Source organism: Bombina bombina, chromosome 4 (genome assembly GCF_027579735.1).
Source record: "Bombina bombina isolate aBomBom1 chromosome 4, aBomBom1.pri, whole genome shotgun sequence".
Lineage (NCBI taxonomy): Eukaryota > Metazoa > Chordata > Amphibia > Anura > Bombinatoridae > Bombina > Bombina bombina.
This window is the reverse complement of record NC_069502.1, coordinates 1,168,042,741-1,168,061,951: the sequence shown is the minus strand read 5'-3', so window position 1 is coordinate 1,168,061,951 and position 19,211 is coordinate 1,168,042,741. Positions and strand designations below refer to the sequence as shown.

General features: G+C 38.5%; 1 protein-coding gene across 1 annotated transcript in view; it reads right to left on the bottom strand.

The window, feature by feature from the left end:
- The window catches only part of GALNT14 (polypeptide N-acetylgalactosaminyltransferase 14), a 1,042,958-nt gene that overhangs the window by 179,926 nt on the left and 843,821 nt on the right, over positions 1–19,211 (bottom strand). Inside the window, exons 8-9 of the mRNA XM_053712800.1 lie at positions 16,763–16,847; positions 14,339–14,442 (exon numbers count right to left, since the gene is read on the bottom strand). Of these exons, the coding sequence (XP_053568775.1) occupies positions 14,339–14,442; positions 16,763–16,847 (189 nt within the window). The remainder of the gene's footprint in view (positions 1–14,338; positions 14,443–16,762; positions 16,848–19,211) is intronic.

Sequence of the window (19,211 nt, the reverse complement as noted above, 5' to 3'; positions counted from 1 at the left end):
AGAAATCCAGTCCACTCACAGCAGAGTTAAGTTCCTTCACAAAGTCATTAAGGGATCCAAGATGCATATACTATATATGGAGTTTCTTGCACATGCTCAGTAGTGAGCTGGGTGACTCAAGCAGAGTGTATATGTAAATAAAAAACTGCACATTTTGTTAATGGAATTAAATTGAAAATTGCTTTAAAACTGCTGAATCATGAAAGTATTTTACTTGAGTGTCCCTTAAACTGGGCAGACGTTGAAGATCGGTCTTGTGGAAAGCAACATCTGGTTTAGAGATATTTCAGGAGAATGTTGCAACCCCATGGAGTTGCAGGACTTACTCATGGGCCCTCGTTCTGGGAATTGTTCGGCTTAACTCGAAGAAGGAGGAACAGATCATGAAAGGGGCTCAAAGACCACGGCTTCCAGAAAAAAACAATCAAAACAAAGAGGTACTATTGCTTGCTTCCAATTAGCTTTCAGCTTTAAAAAAAAAGCTGCATTTCGCAAGCCGTTTCTCTTGGAGAGCTTTAAGTGTATCCTTTGTTTCCTGACCTTTCAGCTCACACATTAAAGTTAATTAATACCACTCATGACCGCAATCAACTACTGAATATAGACTGCAGACAGAAAACATTTGCCACCTACAACTACCTGAATGATAACTGGCAGCCAGCTTGGTGTTGCTTCTAGCATTTTTTAAATGGTATTCAGTTCCAGAAATAAATTAACCAGTCCAGAAGGAAATATTTATTCAAGATAATTGTTTTGGGGAAAAAAGGGGATAACATATGAAGAGAAATATGCAAACCCCCCCCCCCCATATGCATAGAATATGCAAGTTTGAAGCAAGCCAGTACTGACAGAATTTTACTTGAAATTAATATTTCCATCTCTTTATGTAAATATGACCTTTTAATAAAAACAAGCATTTGCAATGCTTAACCAATATCTATTATTATAAGAAATGTCATCCTAATCATAACCATTGAAATTCCTGTAGGTTTAATACAAAACTACCTATGTCGCCTGTAAATATTAGTGCTAGTCAGAATATAGATTTAAGATCATACTCAAGTTGATGGTACGTAAGTAAAAATGTACAATTAATTGGTTGTTCATTTCAGTTCTTCCATTGTCATATGGACAGCAGTCAAAGGTGGGCCCTGCAGATGGAGGGGGCCCCAATAAGGAGGGTTAGTTTATATTGTAGTCTATCTTAGGGGTTTATTTTATAGGTAAGTATTTAGTTTTAAATAGGAATAATTAGGTAATAATATTACATTTATTTAGATGGTATTTAAATTATAAGTTAAGTTAGGGGGGGTGTTAGGGTTAGAGCTTAGGTTTAGGGGTTAATTAATTTAATATAGTGGTGGCGGTGTAGGGGGGGCAGATTAGGGGTTAATAAATGTAATGGTAGTGGCGGGCGGTGTAGGGGGGGCAAGATAGGGTTAATAAATGTAATGTAGGTGGCGGCGGTGCGTGGCTCCGGGTGCGGCGGTTTAGGGGTTAAACAATTTATTAGTTGCGGCGGGGTCCGGGATCGGCAGGAGTAGGGGGTTAATATCTTTATGTAGGGGTGGCGGGCGGTATAGGGGGGGGCAGATTAGGGTTCATAGGTATATATGTAGGTGGCGGGCGGGGGTCCGGGAGCGGGCGGTTTAGGGGTTAATATATTTATTAGAGTTGCGGCGGGGTCCGGGTTGCGCCAGTTTAGGGGGTTATTAAGTTTTATAGTTGCGGGGGTATAATGTAGTGGGCGGCGGGGTCCGGGAGCGGCGGTTTTAGGGGGTTAATATATTTATTAGAGTTGCGGCGGGGGTCCGGGTGCGCCAGTATTAGAGGGGTTAATAAGTTTATTTAGTTGCGGGGGGGCATCCGGGAGTGGGCTATTTAGGGGGTATAACAGTATAGGTATAGTGTGGGTGCTTAGTGACAGGCTAGCAAGAAAGCTGCGAATAAGCCGATGAGCAGCGAGATCAAGGATGGTTAGTTAACAGACAGTCCACTGCTCTTCGCACCGTACTTGGTGCGCAGGCTTTTTGACAGCTTTCCTTGATAAATTTGGCAAACGTATTCAGGTCCGCCGGGCGGATGTTGAGGCAAGCTTAGGGCGAGGCGTATTGGGTGCTGGCGAATGCAGGAAAGTAGACAGCTTGTTAAATAGAGGCCATAGTGTTTATTATACGTTTCGGGGTTCACACAGACCCCTTTCATCAGAATTCCGATGAAGGGGTCTGTGTGAACCCTGAAACTTAATAAGGCACTAAGTCTTTTGTTTGACCCACTATTGAGAAGTCCTGTGAGTGCTTTCTTCCACTGAGGTATATAATTATATATTATATATGATAAATATATAGTATATATGACACATACATACATACATATTTAACATACACACAGCACACAGACATATATATAATATATATATATTGAAATAAAGGATGAAATGATATCCAGGCGTTCGTCATAAGGTAAAAAATCCAAATCTTTATTCTCAGCAGGTCATATCACAATAAAAGACCCTGTACAGCAGAGCCTCTGATAAAAAAAAAAAAACAATTCAGCAATCACGAGGCCTAACATGTTTCGGCGCCAGCCTGGCCGTAATCATAGACATAATCCCCCTTTCTCAGAGGGCGTGGCTATTTAAAGGGTAATACTCCGCCCCTTAAAGCAATAAAAAACAAACACTGTAATTGATTTTAATTAGATAAATGCAATGCCTATCACTATCATTTTATATATATATAGTACAACACTAATGAACCTAATCGCAATCTTAATGTAAATGAAGAATGAACATGATATAAACAAACATACTTTCATTGTAGATCAACAAATATGATAAACAAAATAATTAATTAGCAGAAAATGGAGACTCAGTGTTAAGTACAGGAGGAATGGTAAAGCACAGAGGTGCTATCAATACTTTAGCAGACACCTCTGTGCTATATATACTATGTGCTTAAGATTAGGTTGCAATATATAGTGCTAAACTGATTGCTTATAGTTTGTCTACTTAGTGGAAGACATATCATACAAGCATGATACTATTCATAATTAACATGAAAACATAACCCAGTATCAGCACAATAGCTATAATGCTAAAGACTAGCACAAAAGTACATAATCCAATAGTTCCTTCTATCATAGATATCTAAATTATAAAGACATATGTTTATATGTTAAATCCATTTGAAATCCTATTGTTCAAATTGCTCTACACTGACTTAAATAAAGGATATCAACATATAGATCAAACCAGGTCTCTACTCAAGCTTATAATTATAGAATGGGGTCATTCCCAATAATTGATTACATCAAATTGTGAGTTGAATCCACACGGGACCAATGTTTTTAGTCTATGGATCCAATAGATTTCTTGTCTTTCAAGTATTTTTTGTTTGCTGCCCCCTCTTCGTGGCTTGCAAATCGCTTCAATTGCGTTCCATTTAAACATATCAACATTTTTTCCCGTGTACTTCAATAAAGTGTCTGGAGAGTGCCGAACAATGGATATCATTTGAGATATATCCCAAATGCTCCTTAATCCTAGTGCTATGTCCCGGGTAGGTTAACCCAACATACTGCAATCTATGTTGAGTACATTCAACCAAATAGGATTACAAATGTTGAAGAACATTTTACACATCCCCTATGGTGAATGATTCGTTAGTATTACATACGATTCAAAGCCATTCCCTTGCTTTAAGTATTTACATGGTTTTACAAAGAGACTTACCACATTTGTAAGGTCCCCATAGTATTTAACCATGAACTCCGTGGACCTGGTCTGGGGAGCATGCTAGGTGAGAGCATGTTACCAATTGTCAAGGTTTTTAGAATATATAAATTCACAACCTTTGTCAACTATATGCTTCAAGGTATCATCCCCATATAAATGGGCATATATTTTTTGACAATGTTGCAAACTTCAGAGAATTGATCTCGAATATTGGTGATAAATTTTAGACCCTTACGTTCAGGTCTCCACTTGGTCCCACCAAGCATTTGCCCCCCTATCCAGGAGTAGCAACTTCCTTGGACACCTTATCAACCATATTCCATATTATATCCTCTCTCCACAAAACTGACACTAGATCTTTAGATTCTTTTTCAAAATCTTGGTCTAGGCTACAATTTCTTCGTGCCCTCAGGTACTGCCCTTTGACTATACCTTTGTACACATGTGGAGGGTGGTTACTGTGTGCATTGCAGGAGACAGTTGCCTGCAATTGGTTTACGATGTAGATGTAGTACTGACCTTTCCCAGTTAAGCCATCAAACCTTAACAGGAGATCCAAAAAGACGATCTCAGATGCATGACAATTATGTGTAAATTCAATGCCCATTATCATTTGTATTGAGGGTTCGCACAAAATTGTTTATAGAATTTTCATCTCCTTGCCAAATGAACAAGAGATCTCTATGAACCTCCTATAAAAAGATATATTACTTATGAAAGGGTATCATCCGCAAAGACGTGGAACAGCTCCCACCAACCCATAAATAGGGTTGGCGTATGAGGGCGCAAATTTGGCCCCCATGGCTGTTCCACGCCTCTGTAGAAAGGAAAACCCCCTCAAACATAAAATAATTGTGGCTTAAAAAAGGAATTCTGTCACTCTCAGAATAAAGCCCCTATGAACCTCGCTTAGATCGGTTTCAGTATCTAGGAAAAATTTAATAGCTTCCAGCCCCTTGTTATGAGAGATTGCTGAATACAAAGAGACCACATCTACAGTCAACCATTTTTGATTAGGCAAATGTTCTACCGTTTCCATTAAGCCTCAAAACATGTGTTGTGTCTCTGATTGTAGCTGGGTAACTTCCTAACAAGGGGCTGTAAGTAAGTGTCAAGCCACTCTGACATAGGCTCCAATAGAGAGCCTATCCCCGCCACAATCGGCGACCTTTCACATTTTCCAGGCCTTTATGTATTTTTGGAAGATGGTGGAAAATAGGCAAAACAGGATCCTTTACATCAGTATGGTAGCTGTTTTTTCTGTCTAAAATGCCTATTTCCACACCATCATCCACCAATGACATAAGCTCCCTCTGGAACCTAGCAGTGGGATTGAAGGAAAGTTCCACATAGACATTGCAGTCACCCAGTTGTCGTTGTGCTTCCAATACATATGAACTTCTGTCCATAACAACGACGCTGCCACCTTTGTCAGAATTTTTTATGACCAGTGAACTGTTTGACTGCAATGACCTAAGAGCCTCCCTTTCTTTAAAATTGAGATTAGATCCAATATGGGTATTATTCTCTGAGAGTACAGTAAGGTCCTCCAATACACGCTTATGGAACAATTCCAACTGTTTACCCCTTGTTTGAATGGGATAAAAGTTAGATTTAGTGTTAGTAAGCTGTCCTTTTTGCATGTTCATATGGAGTATCAAGTGTGTCAGTGCTGTCTAGTGTCCTTAGAGTTAACATACTACTGTGTCCTCAAAGTTTATGAGATGTATCTCCTCCAGACCATCCCTGGTTCTCATATCTGTAACAGAATCAACTGATTCTGAATAGTGTTTTTTAAGTGTAAGCTGTCTTACAAACTTATTTACATCAAGGATGGTCTGGAAGAGATCAAAATTCCTAGTGGACTGAAATTTAAACCAAGTTTAAGCACCTTTGTTTCCAAATCACTCAAAGTATGTGAAGAAATATTAATCACATCCATTTGTTTTTATTGTTTTGGAATCGTTGTCTTCCTGAGCAAATATTTGTCTCTCCCTCTCTGAGGTTGGGGCTTTTTCTGCCCTCCTCCCCCTTTTGGTTTGTATCGTGTCTACCTGAAAAACCTGCTCCTTAACCCTATGGTTGCTCAACATTTAGTGGCTGTTTATTTGTCAAATTGGCTTAAATAGGATTCTTGGATTTATCTACCTGTGTTTTAGATCTTACCACCAGATCCCCATTATTAGTAGTGTTTCCACAGGCAGTACCCTGATCAACTGCTACAGATGATGCCATATTACTTATGGCTTCAGTAATACCTGTGTCTGAATCCCCACTCTCTTCATAAGAGCTTGAGAAGGCTGATAATGAGCCATCTTCATCTGTGGATTCTGGCTCTGTGTCAGAAAAAGTTACTCTATGTTTGCCCTTAGATCTAAATTTCCTTTTACTGGTTTTAGTTTGAGCATTTTCATTCAAAGTATCTAACACCTGCTGGTTATGTTTGTTAGAATTCTTTGACTTTCTTTTTCTGTTCTTCCTTTTCCAAATAAAAACCTGCTTGTTCTGATAGTCATTTTTTATCCCTAATATATTTAGTGTGTTTTAACATGAATAATCTCAGTTTTATTTGTCTCAATAAGTTTTTGTAAGGTTTTATCCAAAACCCCATACCCATCTATCTCCTCTAAATTTGTTTAGCTCCTGTTGTAAACCTTCTATTGCCTGTCTTACAACTACCAATTGTACAGTTTTTATAATTGACAAGTAATTGCATTAAACGTAGTGAGCATTCAGTCAAAACCTCATTCCACTCCTGAATGAAGGTTTCGTCTGAGGTTTCAAAGGTTGGAAATTTATAAACACGCAAACCTCTTGGGATCATTCTAAGCAACAAATATTTGTCAGAGTCCAGGTATCAAGTTTAAGTCTTTGTTCTTTTAACCTTAATCGTTCCATTTGTGAAAAGAGTTCACTAAGTTGTACATCTGGCCCATCTAAACCGAATAAATCCTCCAGTTCAAGGCCCTGTAGATCTAAATCATCCACTTTAGATAGTGAAAAAAAAGGTTTCAGTGGCATTGCTCGTATTAAAGTCAGAGTTCTCTGCTGTTATTAATGACGTCATAGTGTTCATTAGAATATATATATCATTTATTCCAGGGAAAGCAAGAAAAAACAAACAACAGCACTCGCGAAATGGGGTAATCAAAAAGCAGAAAAAACAGTTCCCAAGTGCTGAAATCAGCTTTCCTATAAGGCTTCAAACAGCCCGCAGCCAGATGGGGGGTAAAACAATCAAACTGATTATGTAAGGTGCACAGTCAAAAATGAGATAGCTCACAAGCGATAAATAGCAGGCAACATGGAGGCAGCAACATACAGGAAGCGTGAATAATGTAAACAGATTTGACCATCTACTCACTCTTCGGGGCAATATTCGTCTACCCTGGATGTAGTAGTCCTGTTTCTTTAATTCAATTCGCCGGTCCTTCCTCTTAGCGGACCGCTTAGCTTTTCAGGTACGTATCTCTAGCCCTCCACTCCACAGCAGCGGAAATGCCGACAAACGCTATCACATGACTTCCGGGTGCACCGCAATTCAGGTCCCCTCTCTCCGTCCTTGGAAAATGACGTCACCGGACGCTCCGGAAAAGAAAAATGGAGCTCCCCAAACTCCGAATAATATTGAAATAAAGATGAAATGATATCCAGGCGTCGTCATAAGGTAAAAAATCCAAATCTTTATTCTCAGCAGGTCATATCACAATAAAAGACCCTGTACAGCAGAGCCTCTGATAAAAAAAAAAAAAACAATTCAGCAAGCACAGCCTAACATGTTTCGGCCAGCCTGGCCGTAATCATAGACATATCCCCCTTCTCAGAGGGTGTGCTATTTAAAGGGTAATACTCCGCCCCTTAAACAATTAAAAAACAAACACTGTAATTGATTTTAATTAATAAATGCAATGCCTATCACTATCATTTTATATATATAGTACAACACTAATGAACCTATTCGCAATCTTAATGTAAATGAAAATGAACATGATATAAACAAACATACTTTCATTTGTAGATCACAAATATGATAAACAAAATAATTAATTAGCAGAAAATGGAGACTCATGGTTTAATACAGGAGGAATGGTAAAGCACAGAGGTGCTATCAATACTTTAGCTGACACCTCTGTGCTATATATACTATGTGCTTAGATTAGTTGCAATATATAGTGCTAAACTGATTGCTTATAGTTGTCTACTTAGTGAAGACATATCATACAAGCATGATACTATTCATAATTACATGAAAACATAACCCAGTATCACACAATAGCTATAATGCTAAAGACTAGCACAAAGTACATAATCCAATATTCCTTCTATCATAGATATCTAAATTATAAAGACATATGTTTATATGTTAAATCCATTTGAAATCCTATTGTTCAAATTTGCTCTACACTGACTTAAATAAAGGATATCAACATATAGTATCAAACCAGGTCTCTACTCAAGCTTATAATTATAAATGGGTCATTCCCAATAATTGATTACATCAAATTGTGAGTTGAATCCACACGGGACCAATGTTTTTAGTCTATGGATCCAATAGATTTCTTGTCTTTCAAGTATTTTTTGTTTGCTGCCCCCTCTTCGTGGCTTGCAAATCGCTTCAATTGCGTTCCATTTAAACATATCAACATTTTTCCCGTGTACTTCAATAAAGTGTCTGGAGAGTGCCGAACAATGGATATCATTTGAGATATATCCCAAATGCTCCTTAATCCTAGTGCGTATGTCCCGGGTAGTTAACCCAACATACTGCAATCTATGTTGAGTACATTCAACCAAATAGATTACAAATGTTGAAGAACATTTTACACATCCCCTAGTGGTGAATGATTCGTTAGTTACATACGATTCAAAGCCATTCCCTTGCTTTAAGTATTTACATGGTTTACAAAGAGACTTACCACATTTGTAAGTCCCCATAGTATTTAACCATGAACTCCGTGGACCTTGGTCTGGGAGCATGCTAGGTGAGAGCATGTTACCAATTGTCAAGTTTTTAGAATATATAAATTCACAACCTTTGTCAACTATATGCTTCAAGGTATCATCCCCATATAAAATGGGCATATATTTTTTTTTTGACAATGTTGCAAACTTCAGAGAATTGATTCGAATATTTGGTGATAAATTTTAGACCCTTACGTTCAGGTCTCCACTTGGTCCCACCAAGCATTTGCCCCCTATCCAGAGTAGCAACTTCCTTGGACACCTTATCAACCATATTCCTATTATATCCTCTCTCCACAAAACGTGACACTAGATCTTTAGATTCTTTTTCAAAATCTTGGTCTAGGCTACAATTTCTTCGTTTATTAGAGTTGCGGCGGGGTCCGGGTGCGCCAGTTTAGGGGTTAATAAGTTTATTTAGTTGCGGGGGTATAATGTAGGTGGCGGCGGGGTCCGGGAGCGGCGGTTTAGGGGTTAATATATTTATTAGAGTTGCGGCGGGGTCCGGGTGCGCCAGTTTAGGGGTTAATAAGTTTATTTAGTTGCGGGGGGCTCCGGGAGTGGCTATTTAGGGGGTATAACAGTATAGTATAGTGTGGGTGCTTAGTGACAGGCTAGCAAGAAAGCTGCGAATAAGCCGATGAGCAGCGAGATCAATGATGGTTAGTTAACAACAGTCCACTGCTCTTCGCACCGTACTTGGTGCGCAGCTTTTTGACAGCTTTCTTGATAAATTTGGCAAACGTATTCAGGTCCGCGGCGGGATGTTAGGCAAGCTTAGGCGAGCGTATTGGTGCTGGCGAATGCAGGAAAGTAGACAGCTTGTTAAATAGAGGCCATAGTGTTTATTAACGTTTCGGGGTTCACACAGACCCCTTCATCAGAATTCCGATGAAGGGGTCTGTGTGAACCCTGAAACGTTAATAAGCACTAAGTCTTTTGTTTGACCCACTATTGAGAAGTCCTGTGAGTGCTTTCTTCCACTGAGGTATATAATATATATATATATATATATATATATATATATATATATATACACATACATACATACATATATACATACACACACACACAGATATATATATATATATATATACATATATATATATATACTGCTCAAAAAAAATAAAGGGAACACTTAAACAACACAATGTATCTCCAAGTCAATCACACTTCTGTGAAATCAAACTGTCCACTTAGGAAGCAACACTGAGTGACAATCAATTTCACATGCTGTTGTGCAAATGGGATAGACAACAGGTGGAAATTATAGGCAATTAGCAAGACACCCCCAATAAAGGAGTGGTTCTGCAGGTGGTGACCACAGACCACTTCTCAGTTCCTATGCTTTCTGGATGATGTTATGGTCACTTTTGAATGCTGGTGGTGCTTGCACTCTAGTGGTAGCATGAGACGGAGTCTACAACCCACACAAGTGGCTCAGTGCGAGCTGTGGCAAGAAGGATTGCTGTGTCTGTCAGCGTAGTGTCCAGAGCATGGAGACGCTACCAGGAGACAGGCCAGTACATCAGGAGACGTGGAGGAGGCCGTAGGAGGGCAACAACCCAGCAGCAGGACCACTACCTCCGCCTTTGTGCAAGGAGGAACAGGAGGAACAGGAGGAGCCCTGCCAGAGCCCTGCAAAATGACCTCCAGTAGGCCACAAATGTGCATGTGTCTGCTCAAACGGTCAGAAACAGACTCCATGAGGGTGGTATGAGGACCCAACGTCAACAGGTGGGGGTTGTGCTTACAGTCCAACACCGTGCAGGACGTTTGACATTTGCCAGAGAACACCAAGATTGGCAAATTCGCCACTGGCGCCCTGTGCTCTTCACAGATGAAAGCAGGGGCACACTGAGCACATTTGACAGATGTGACAGTCTGGAGACGCCGTGGAGAACGTTCTGCTGCCTGCAACATCCTCCAGCATGGGCAGTTTGGCAGTGGGTCAGTAATGGTGTGGGGTGGCATTTCTTTGAGGGGCCGAACAGCCCTCCATGTGCTCACCAGAGGTAGCCTGACTGCCATTAGGTATCAAGATGAGATCCTCAGACCCCTTGTGAGACCATATGCTGGTGCGGTTGGCCCTGGGTTCCTCCTAATGCAAGACAATGCTAGACCTCATGTGGCTGGAGTGTGTCAGCAGTTCCTGCAAGACGAAGGCATTGATGCTATGGACTGGCCCTCCCGTTCCCCAGACCTGAATCCAATTGAGCACATCTGGGACATCATGTCTCGCTCCATCCACCAACTTCACTTTGCACCACAGACTGTCCAGGAGTTGGTGGATGCTTTAGTCCAGGTCTGGGAGGAGATCCCTCAGGAGACCATCCGCCACCTCATCAGGAGCATGCACAGGCGTTGTAGGGAGGTCATACAGGCACGTGGAGGCCACACACACTACTGAGCCTCATTTTGACTTGTTTTAAGGACATTACATCAAAGTTGGATCTGCCTGTAGTGTGTTTTTCCACTTAAATTTTGTGTGTGACTCCAAATCCAGACCTCCATGGGTTGAAAATTTTGATTTCCATTTTTTAATTTTTGTGTGATTTTGTTGTCAGCACATTCAACTATGTAAAGAACAAAGTATTTAATTAGAATATTTTATTCATTCAGATCTAGGATGTGTTATTTTAGTGTTCCCTTTATTTTTTTGAGCAGTGTATATATAATAAATCTCTATAAATAGGTCTAGATATATATTGTAAAATATCATCAAATATATGTAGAAATAAGTATTTATGAATAAATAGAAGGTAAAAACAAAAGAGTGCCTCATGGTGTAGGCTGTATGATTTAAGAAACAGATAAAAAAAAATCCCAAATGGGTCACTCACAAGTGAGATGGCACTATATAGATGAATAGTGCAAATAGGAATAGGCAGACTAGATGTCGCAGTTGGCTGATGATCCCGGCAACAACCTTCAGAGGAATTTCTCCTTAGACACGAGAGTTTCCAATATCCAGCCACAGATAATCAGGAGAAATCCAGCAGCCAGTTTCCACAAACAGTACTCTGCAAATGTATCACAATCTCAGATGCATATTTTTTTCAACAAAAAACATCTTGTTCTAAACGGCTATGAGATTGTGATGCATTTGCAGTGTACAGTTTGTGGAAAATGGCTGCTGGATTTTTCCCGACTGCCTGTGGCCAGATATTTGGATTTTTTTTTTTATCTGTTTCATAAACAGATAAGATGAGGTGCCATTTTGTTTTTACATGTTGGTTTTCCCGCATCTTAAGAAGAGGAGCTGCTCTGGTGACTTTGATTATTCTTCTGGATCAGATACAGGGATTTTTCTTTGATTTAAATTATATAGCATATTGCCCCTTGTTTACTTTGTGTACAAAATGAATAAATAGAACATATTCTGCTATTTTTCATTGACAAAATCACAAACATTCGTGAAGAAATTCAACAGAACATAGCAAGCAACTCCGCCCGGTCACCGGAACAAGACAAAAACAACACAAATTCTCCACAACCACCAAGAATCACCCTGGTACCAATCACCATCGACACCACCAAAACCATAATTAGAAGCCTCCGAGACAGCACATCACCAAACAACATTATTCCCATAAAACTTCTGAAAGAATGCACCGACATCCTGGCACCCACCATAATACACCTCATAAACCTGTCATTCAAAGAAGGAATCGTTCCAATCTCCCTCAAGCAAGGCATAATCAAATCCCTCTTAAAGAAGCCCAACCTTGACCCCAAAAACTCAAACAGCTGCAGACATGTCACAAGCCTCAACACCCTCTCCAAGATTATTGAGAAAGCAGTAGTACAACAGCTACAGCCCCATCTGGACACCCATGAACTCCTGTATCCATTACAATCTGGTTTCCGCCCTGGCCACAGATTTGAAACGGTGCTTCTCAAGATCTGGGATGATGCCCTTGAAGCAGCAGATGTAGGAGAATCGTGCCTCCTGGTGCTACTTGACTTTGCAGCCTTCGACACAGTAGACCACAAGACCCTGCTCATTCGTTTCACAGAAGTAGAGGGTGTCACAGACTTGGACCTACCCTGGTTTGCATCCTTCCTAGAGAACAAATCCCATAAAGTCAAACTAGGTGCCTTCACCTCAGAAGCACATAAAATCACATGCGGAGTCTATCAAGGATCACCCTTTTTGCCCGTGCTCTTCAATATCTACCTCCGTCCACTCCTCAAAATCATCAGCAACAGAACCTGCTCTATCACTCAACTCTACCTGCGTTATTTGGCCCTGAACGAGCTTGGTTACCTGATAAAATTTCTTAAATTTTTCAAAAAATATATTTTATGAGAACAAGAAGATTTTTGTAAGTTACGAATTTTGTTTGTTTATTAAAATTTTAATAAAAGTGAAGGCCAATTTATTTATATTTACCACAGTTATGTGTTGGTCTGTTATTGTGGATAAAGGGTTGTAGAGAATTAGAATTATTTAAAGGGACATGAAACATTTTTGTTTCCTGATTCAGATAGATTATACTTTCTTTTTTTTTTAAAACTTTCCAATTTATTTCTGTTAATCTTTCATTAACTAGCTCCAAGCTCCTGATCCTATCTAGATATGCTTTTCAACAAAGGATACCAAAAAATGAAGCAAATTAGATAATAGAAGTAAACTGGAAAGTTAATATATAATTCTATCAAACATTTGTTTAGGGTTTAAAGGGACACTATACACCAATTTTTATATAACTAGACACCACTATAAAGACGAATATGCACAGACACTAATATAAAAATCCAGTATAAAACCTTTTAAAAACGTACTAAGAAGCTCACAATTTAGCACTGTTGATGAGGTTAGGCTGTGAAACCCACTGAGATGGGCTGGAAAGCAAAAAGAGCAGCCACTCCCCGCATTTGAAAAGACCCTTTACACAAACAGGAGCAAGCTGGAGTAGCTAGACAACAATCTAATTATAAAACTGTGGGGCTTGTTTAGGAGTCTGAATATCAGCACAATGCTATTTAAAAATAAGCAAAACTTCACTTTTTTTTAAAAAAAAAAAAACCCCTGTGTGGGCTATAAAAATAGATCTTCCACAAAACATTTATGCAAAGAAAAATCTATTGTACAATCTCCCTTTAATATCCTTCTAAGGGTGTGCATATTTCTTATTTAAAGTGATGGTAAATTTCGGACAATAAGAATGTTGCAATGAAAAATATATTAGTTTGCCAGTAAAACCACATAATTATTTTTTTAAAGTGTATATATTTATAATCCTAATTGGTATTGTCTGTTCCCCCACCCCCTTTCATTTCCTCTTTTGCCTGGGCTGTGATGTATAGAGCAGTCACATCCACTTTCTACATAGGTTTTCTAAGGGCTTTAAATGGGCTGGACTTCAATATTGTCAAATGACACACACGCTGATTGGATGTTCACTGAAATTACCAAAAAAAAAGAGTTCATCCAAGTGAGCCGGCTTTTAACCCTTTAACAGATGGATTAAAAACAGAAAAGGTACACATATACTTTTTTAATGGCAAAGATTAAATATATGGCATTTGATAAGTTAAGGTTTACCCATCTAACATATTTATGAAAGGAATAAAAAAAATAGACATTTTTTTAAGCACTGGTCTGTAATATTTGTAGACTTGTCAATCACTTACCAAAATTCTCTCCACCCCAGATATCCATGGCTGTGTCATATTTTCCTAAGTAATTGAACCAGGATTTTTCTATCACAAACAATCCCCCAGCTATGACAGGAGTCCTAAAGATTTCAAAATAGAAAGTGCACTTTAATTTGCAGCTGTAAAATACTGACAGAAAAATACAAAAATCTATAATATGTGCAAAGACGTACACAGCTGAAAGTCATTTTATTGATTCATTAAACATAGCTTTCATTTTACAGAAGGTTACGCTTTAGCGTTCAGAACAGCTGACACTGGTTTGTGCACCGGATTGCAACGGTAATAGGTACAGCTGTGTAACTTTATAGTCAGCATTAAAGTGAATGTAAAGTTAAGACAACTCGGTCAAGTAGGTGTATAGATCTTCTTTATTTTTTAAATAAAATTATTTACTGCAGTTTTTTACATTTAAAACTTCAAATGATGAACTTTGTTTCTCCGCCCGCCATTTTGACTGACTGATTGACAGGTGAGTCAGATTGATTCAACCAATTATCATTTCCCCCCCCAGGGTGTTCAGCATACTATCATCTATGTCACGCGATTATTATGCGCATGCGTTAAGCTCGGAATTACACTGTAGATTCTACATGCTCGTTCACGAGACGCACATGCTCAGTAGGGATCAATAGGGATAATTTCTCAAATTTGTAATATTATTATTCATTGAATAATATGTGTCAGTTGCGGAGTTTGACGCATGCGCAGTGAAAATCAAGATCGTGCACACGCTTTGGAGCAACGTAGAAAGTGGGTGGGACTGCTGGAGACGTCCCAGGATCTGAACAAGGAAGTATGGTTGGGGAGGAGTCGCAAGTAAAAAGGTAGAAATTATAAACACTATTTTAAAAACAATAGTTTTGCTTTTAAAAAAAGTTAGCGACTACATCAAGGGACTAATTATACATGCATTTCAGTATTCAGTAACATTAAACTTTACATTCACTTTAAATTAATATTAATGAAAAGACAAGAGTGATGTAGTGATCAAGAATGTTACCATATGTCTAAAATATATATATATATATATATATATTTATATATATATATACACACACACACATATATACATATACACACAGAGAAGCGCACTCACAGGAATGAACAACTAGCTTAATACCATTGTTAGCCTGTTCTATGGCGATTTACCCCCTGAGTGCAGCTTCTTTTAGCCCAGTAATGCTTTTAACAGAGTAGAACTTTCCTGTAGTATATCAGTCTGATCCCGCCTATTATGGTCAGTCCAGCGCCGAAATACCAGGCAATTCTTCTCTGAACAAGGAACACAGCAACCCCAGATGATTGTTTCGGCCTTCATTGGGCCTCGTCAGTGAGGTGTAGCTACATTCCTCTAAGCACACTGAGCAAGGGATCCACATCTGGTTGCCCCTTTTTCCCATAAGGAGACTAAATACATACAGAGAGAAGCGCACACAGGTGGTAAATTGCCACAGAACAGGCTAACAATGGTATTGAGCTGGTTGTTCGTTCCTGTGTGTGTGTGTATATATGTGTATATATATATATATATATATATATATATATATATATATATATATATATATATATATTTATGTGCAAAACAATATATAAACTTGTGAAATCACAATCAAATAAACAATATCAACAAAAAAACAATGTGATAGTGCACAAACGGATCTATTAAAGTCCCAGATGTAGCTGGTATTGCTGTTGGGTCCAGAGCGTACCTCAGGAAAAGGGAAAAATGTATACTGTATAGGGAAGTCTTGTAAATAATTAAAAGGTAAGAACAATGGAAGAGGGTACTCACATACTTTAGAATACCAAGAGAAAAAAAGAATATTTGATAATATAATTACAATGGAAACTTTCTCTATCTGAATCATGCATTTAATCTTATTTCTGTATTGGGTTTCATTACCCTCTAATGCAATTGCTGCCCTGTCTTCATTTCCTTATTATGCTGTACAGCGCTGCAGAATCTGTTGGCGCTCTACAAATACCTGATAATAATAATACAATAACCATATGCTATGGACATACGAGTGCAAAATAAAATGCTCTAATGTGTTGCAGCATTGTATTATTGCACAATTTCCTGCAAATAAATATGTTTAATCCCTATTAAAGCAATGCCCTACTGAGAGATAGGTCAGCTGATCTGTTGAGCCAATGACAAAAGGCATATGTGTGTAGTTAGCAGTAGTGCATTGTGGTTTCTGAGCCTAACTAGGTATGCTTTTCAATAAAAGATACCAAGAGAACACAGTAAAATTGATTATAGACATAACTGGATTTTTTTTTATGCTGCACTGTATCCAAATCATCACAGAGAAAATGTGGGTTTCATGTCTCTGAATAATGTAAACATTTTCAGTTATTTTAATAATTAAAGTTAATTATGTTTATCCTTACTTGATGGGCTCAGTGGGGTCCTCTCTCTTGGATTTTTGCTCCACAGTTAGCTGTTCCCACTTAAAGTGCAAACTCCAGTCAAAACCTGGAAAATAAAATATTGACCTTGATAAAAATCCATTGCTCAGATCTATCAGACACAAGTAGTGACATTCAGAAGTGACATTAACCTGCCAACCTTGCTTCCCACACATAAAATTCAGCAGAAACAGTGCTAAAGTTCACAATAATTCTACAGTGATAAAAAAACTGAAATAAGATTGAAGAGATTGAATTAATTTTTTCTTTGTAGCATCTAGTAGAGTTTAAAATGTAAAACAGGTTATTGGTTCTTGTCAAATCTGCTTTTCATGAAGGCATTTCTCTATTTATCATTTGACCCGTGGGAGTTGTCTTTATAATCCAATGAAAATGTGAGTCTACAGTATTAATTGTGTACAAACATGCATTTCCTGATGTTTCAATACCACTTTAAACATATTTAACTTAACCCTTTTCCTTTAGAAAATATCTTACCATGTTAAATCAATGTTTCTTCACATACACAATATAAAATTATTGGTTCTCCCTGGGAATGTTGCCAATATTGCAGGATAGCAGCTGCAAAAATATAGAAACAACCATGCTATGGTCTAAAGTCAGGTAATGTTGCTGCATGAGGGGTGTTCACATTGCTCTGCAGCACTCTCTGGTGTCCAAGGGGTTAAACCCAACCATCATCCTCTTCCATAAACATCATTCTGTACCTCCCAGCCATCCCACATCCTGTGGAATATCTTGAGATATCTGACCCACTTCCATCCAGCAGCCACTCAGTGACCAAGGTTTAACCACTTCAGTACCGGGACTTACAGAGCCCAAAGTATCGGAATTTTTAGCATTTTTGTTATCATTCCATTTAAATAGAAATAAAGCCCTTGGTTTTTTATTTATTTACCTATCAAAACTATATTATATATTTAGTAGCCAACCCAAAGTATATATCTAGGGCACTGGTTTCCAAACCTGTCCTCAGGCCTCCCCAACAGGCCAGGTTTTCATGATTACCTTGGGTGAGAGCAGGTAAAATACCCATGTTTACTAATCAGCTGATTATTTCCCCTGTGCTCCAGTTCAGATATCCACAAAATTCGGCCTGTTAGGAAGGTCTGAGGACAGGTCTGAAAACCAGTGATCTAGGCTCATGTTGGTATATTTCACACCATTATTTCAGCATCAGGGGGTCGATCCGATAAAAATCGTCGCCCGCAAAAGCCGGCGATGCCAATATTTGCGCGGGTTTGGTATCACATATACGGCGTAACCTAGAAGTTACGCGCGTATATTTCTGCCGTCGCCCGTAGTTTTTTGGGCCATAGGCAGGTATACCAAACCCGCGCAGTTTGGTATCCAATATGCAGCGTAAGGACTTACGTGGCGAAAATGGAGAAAACTTACTCCATTTTTACCTCGCCACAAAAAGCAGCCGTAAGAAGCCTTACGCTGACTATTGGAGACCCGTAACTTCCTAAACTGGCTGCTAAAATAAACCTAACACCTAACGCATGCGCAATGTCTATCTCCCTGTCAACCGCGATCTTCTAAAATAAACCTAACACCTAACGCATACGCAATGTCTATCTACCTGTCAACCGCGATCCCCCCCCCCCGAAATCCCTAATAAAGTTATTAACCCCTAAACCGCCGCTCCCGGACCCCGCCGCCATCTACATAAACTAACCCCCTACTGTGAGCCCCTAAAACCGCCGCCATCTACCTTATCTATCCCCTAATCTGACCCCTTACACCGCCGCCACCTATATAAAAATTATTAACCCCTAATCTAATCCCCCTATACCGCCGCCAGCTATATTAATATTATTAACCCCTAATGTAAGCCCCTTACACTGCCGCCATCTCTATTAAAATGATTAACCCCTAATTTAATCTACCTACCCCGCCGCCAGCTATATTATCTATATTAACCCTAAGTATATTATAGTTAATATAGGTATTACATTATATATATTAACTATATTAACCCTAATTATATTAGGGTTAATATAGTTACTATAGTATTTATATTAACTATATTAACTCTATCTAACCCTAACACCCCTAACTAAATTTATATTAAATTAATCTAATTCATTTATAAACTAAAATATTCCTATTTAAATCTAAATACTTACCTATAAAATAAACCCTAAGATAGCTACAATATAATTAATAATTACATTGTAGCTATGTTAGGGTTAATATTTATTTTACAGGTAAATTGTTAATTATTTTAACTAGGTATAATAGATATTAAATAGTTATTAACTATTTAATATCTACCTAGTTAAAATAATTACCCAATTACCTGTAAAATAAATCCTAACCTAAGTTACAAATACACCTACACTATCAATAAATTTAATAAACTACAAACATCTGTCTAAAAATACAATTAAATTAACTAAACTAA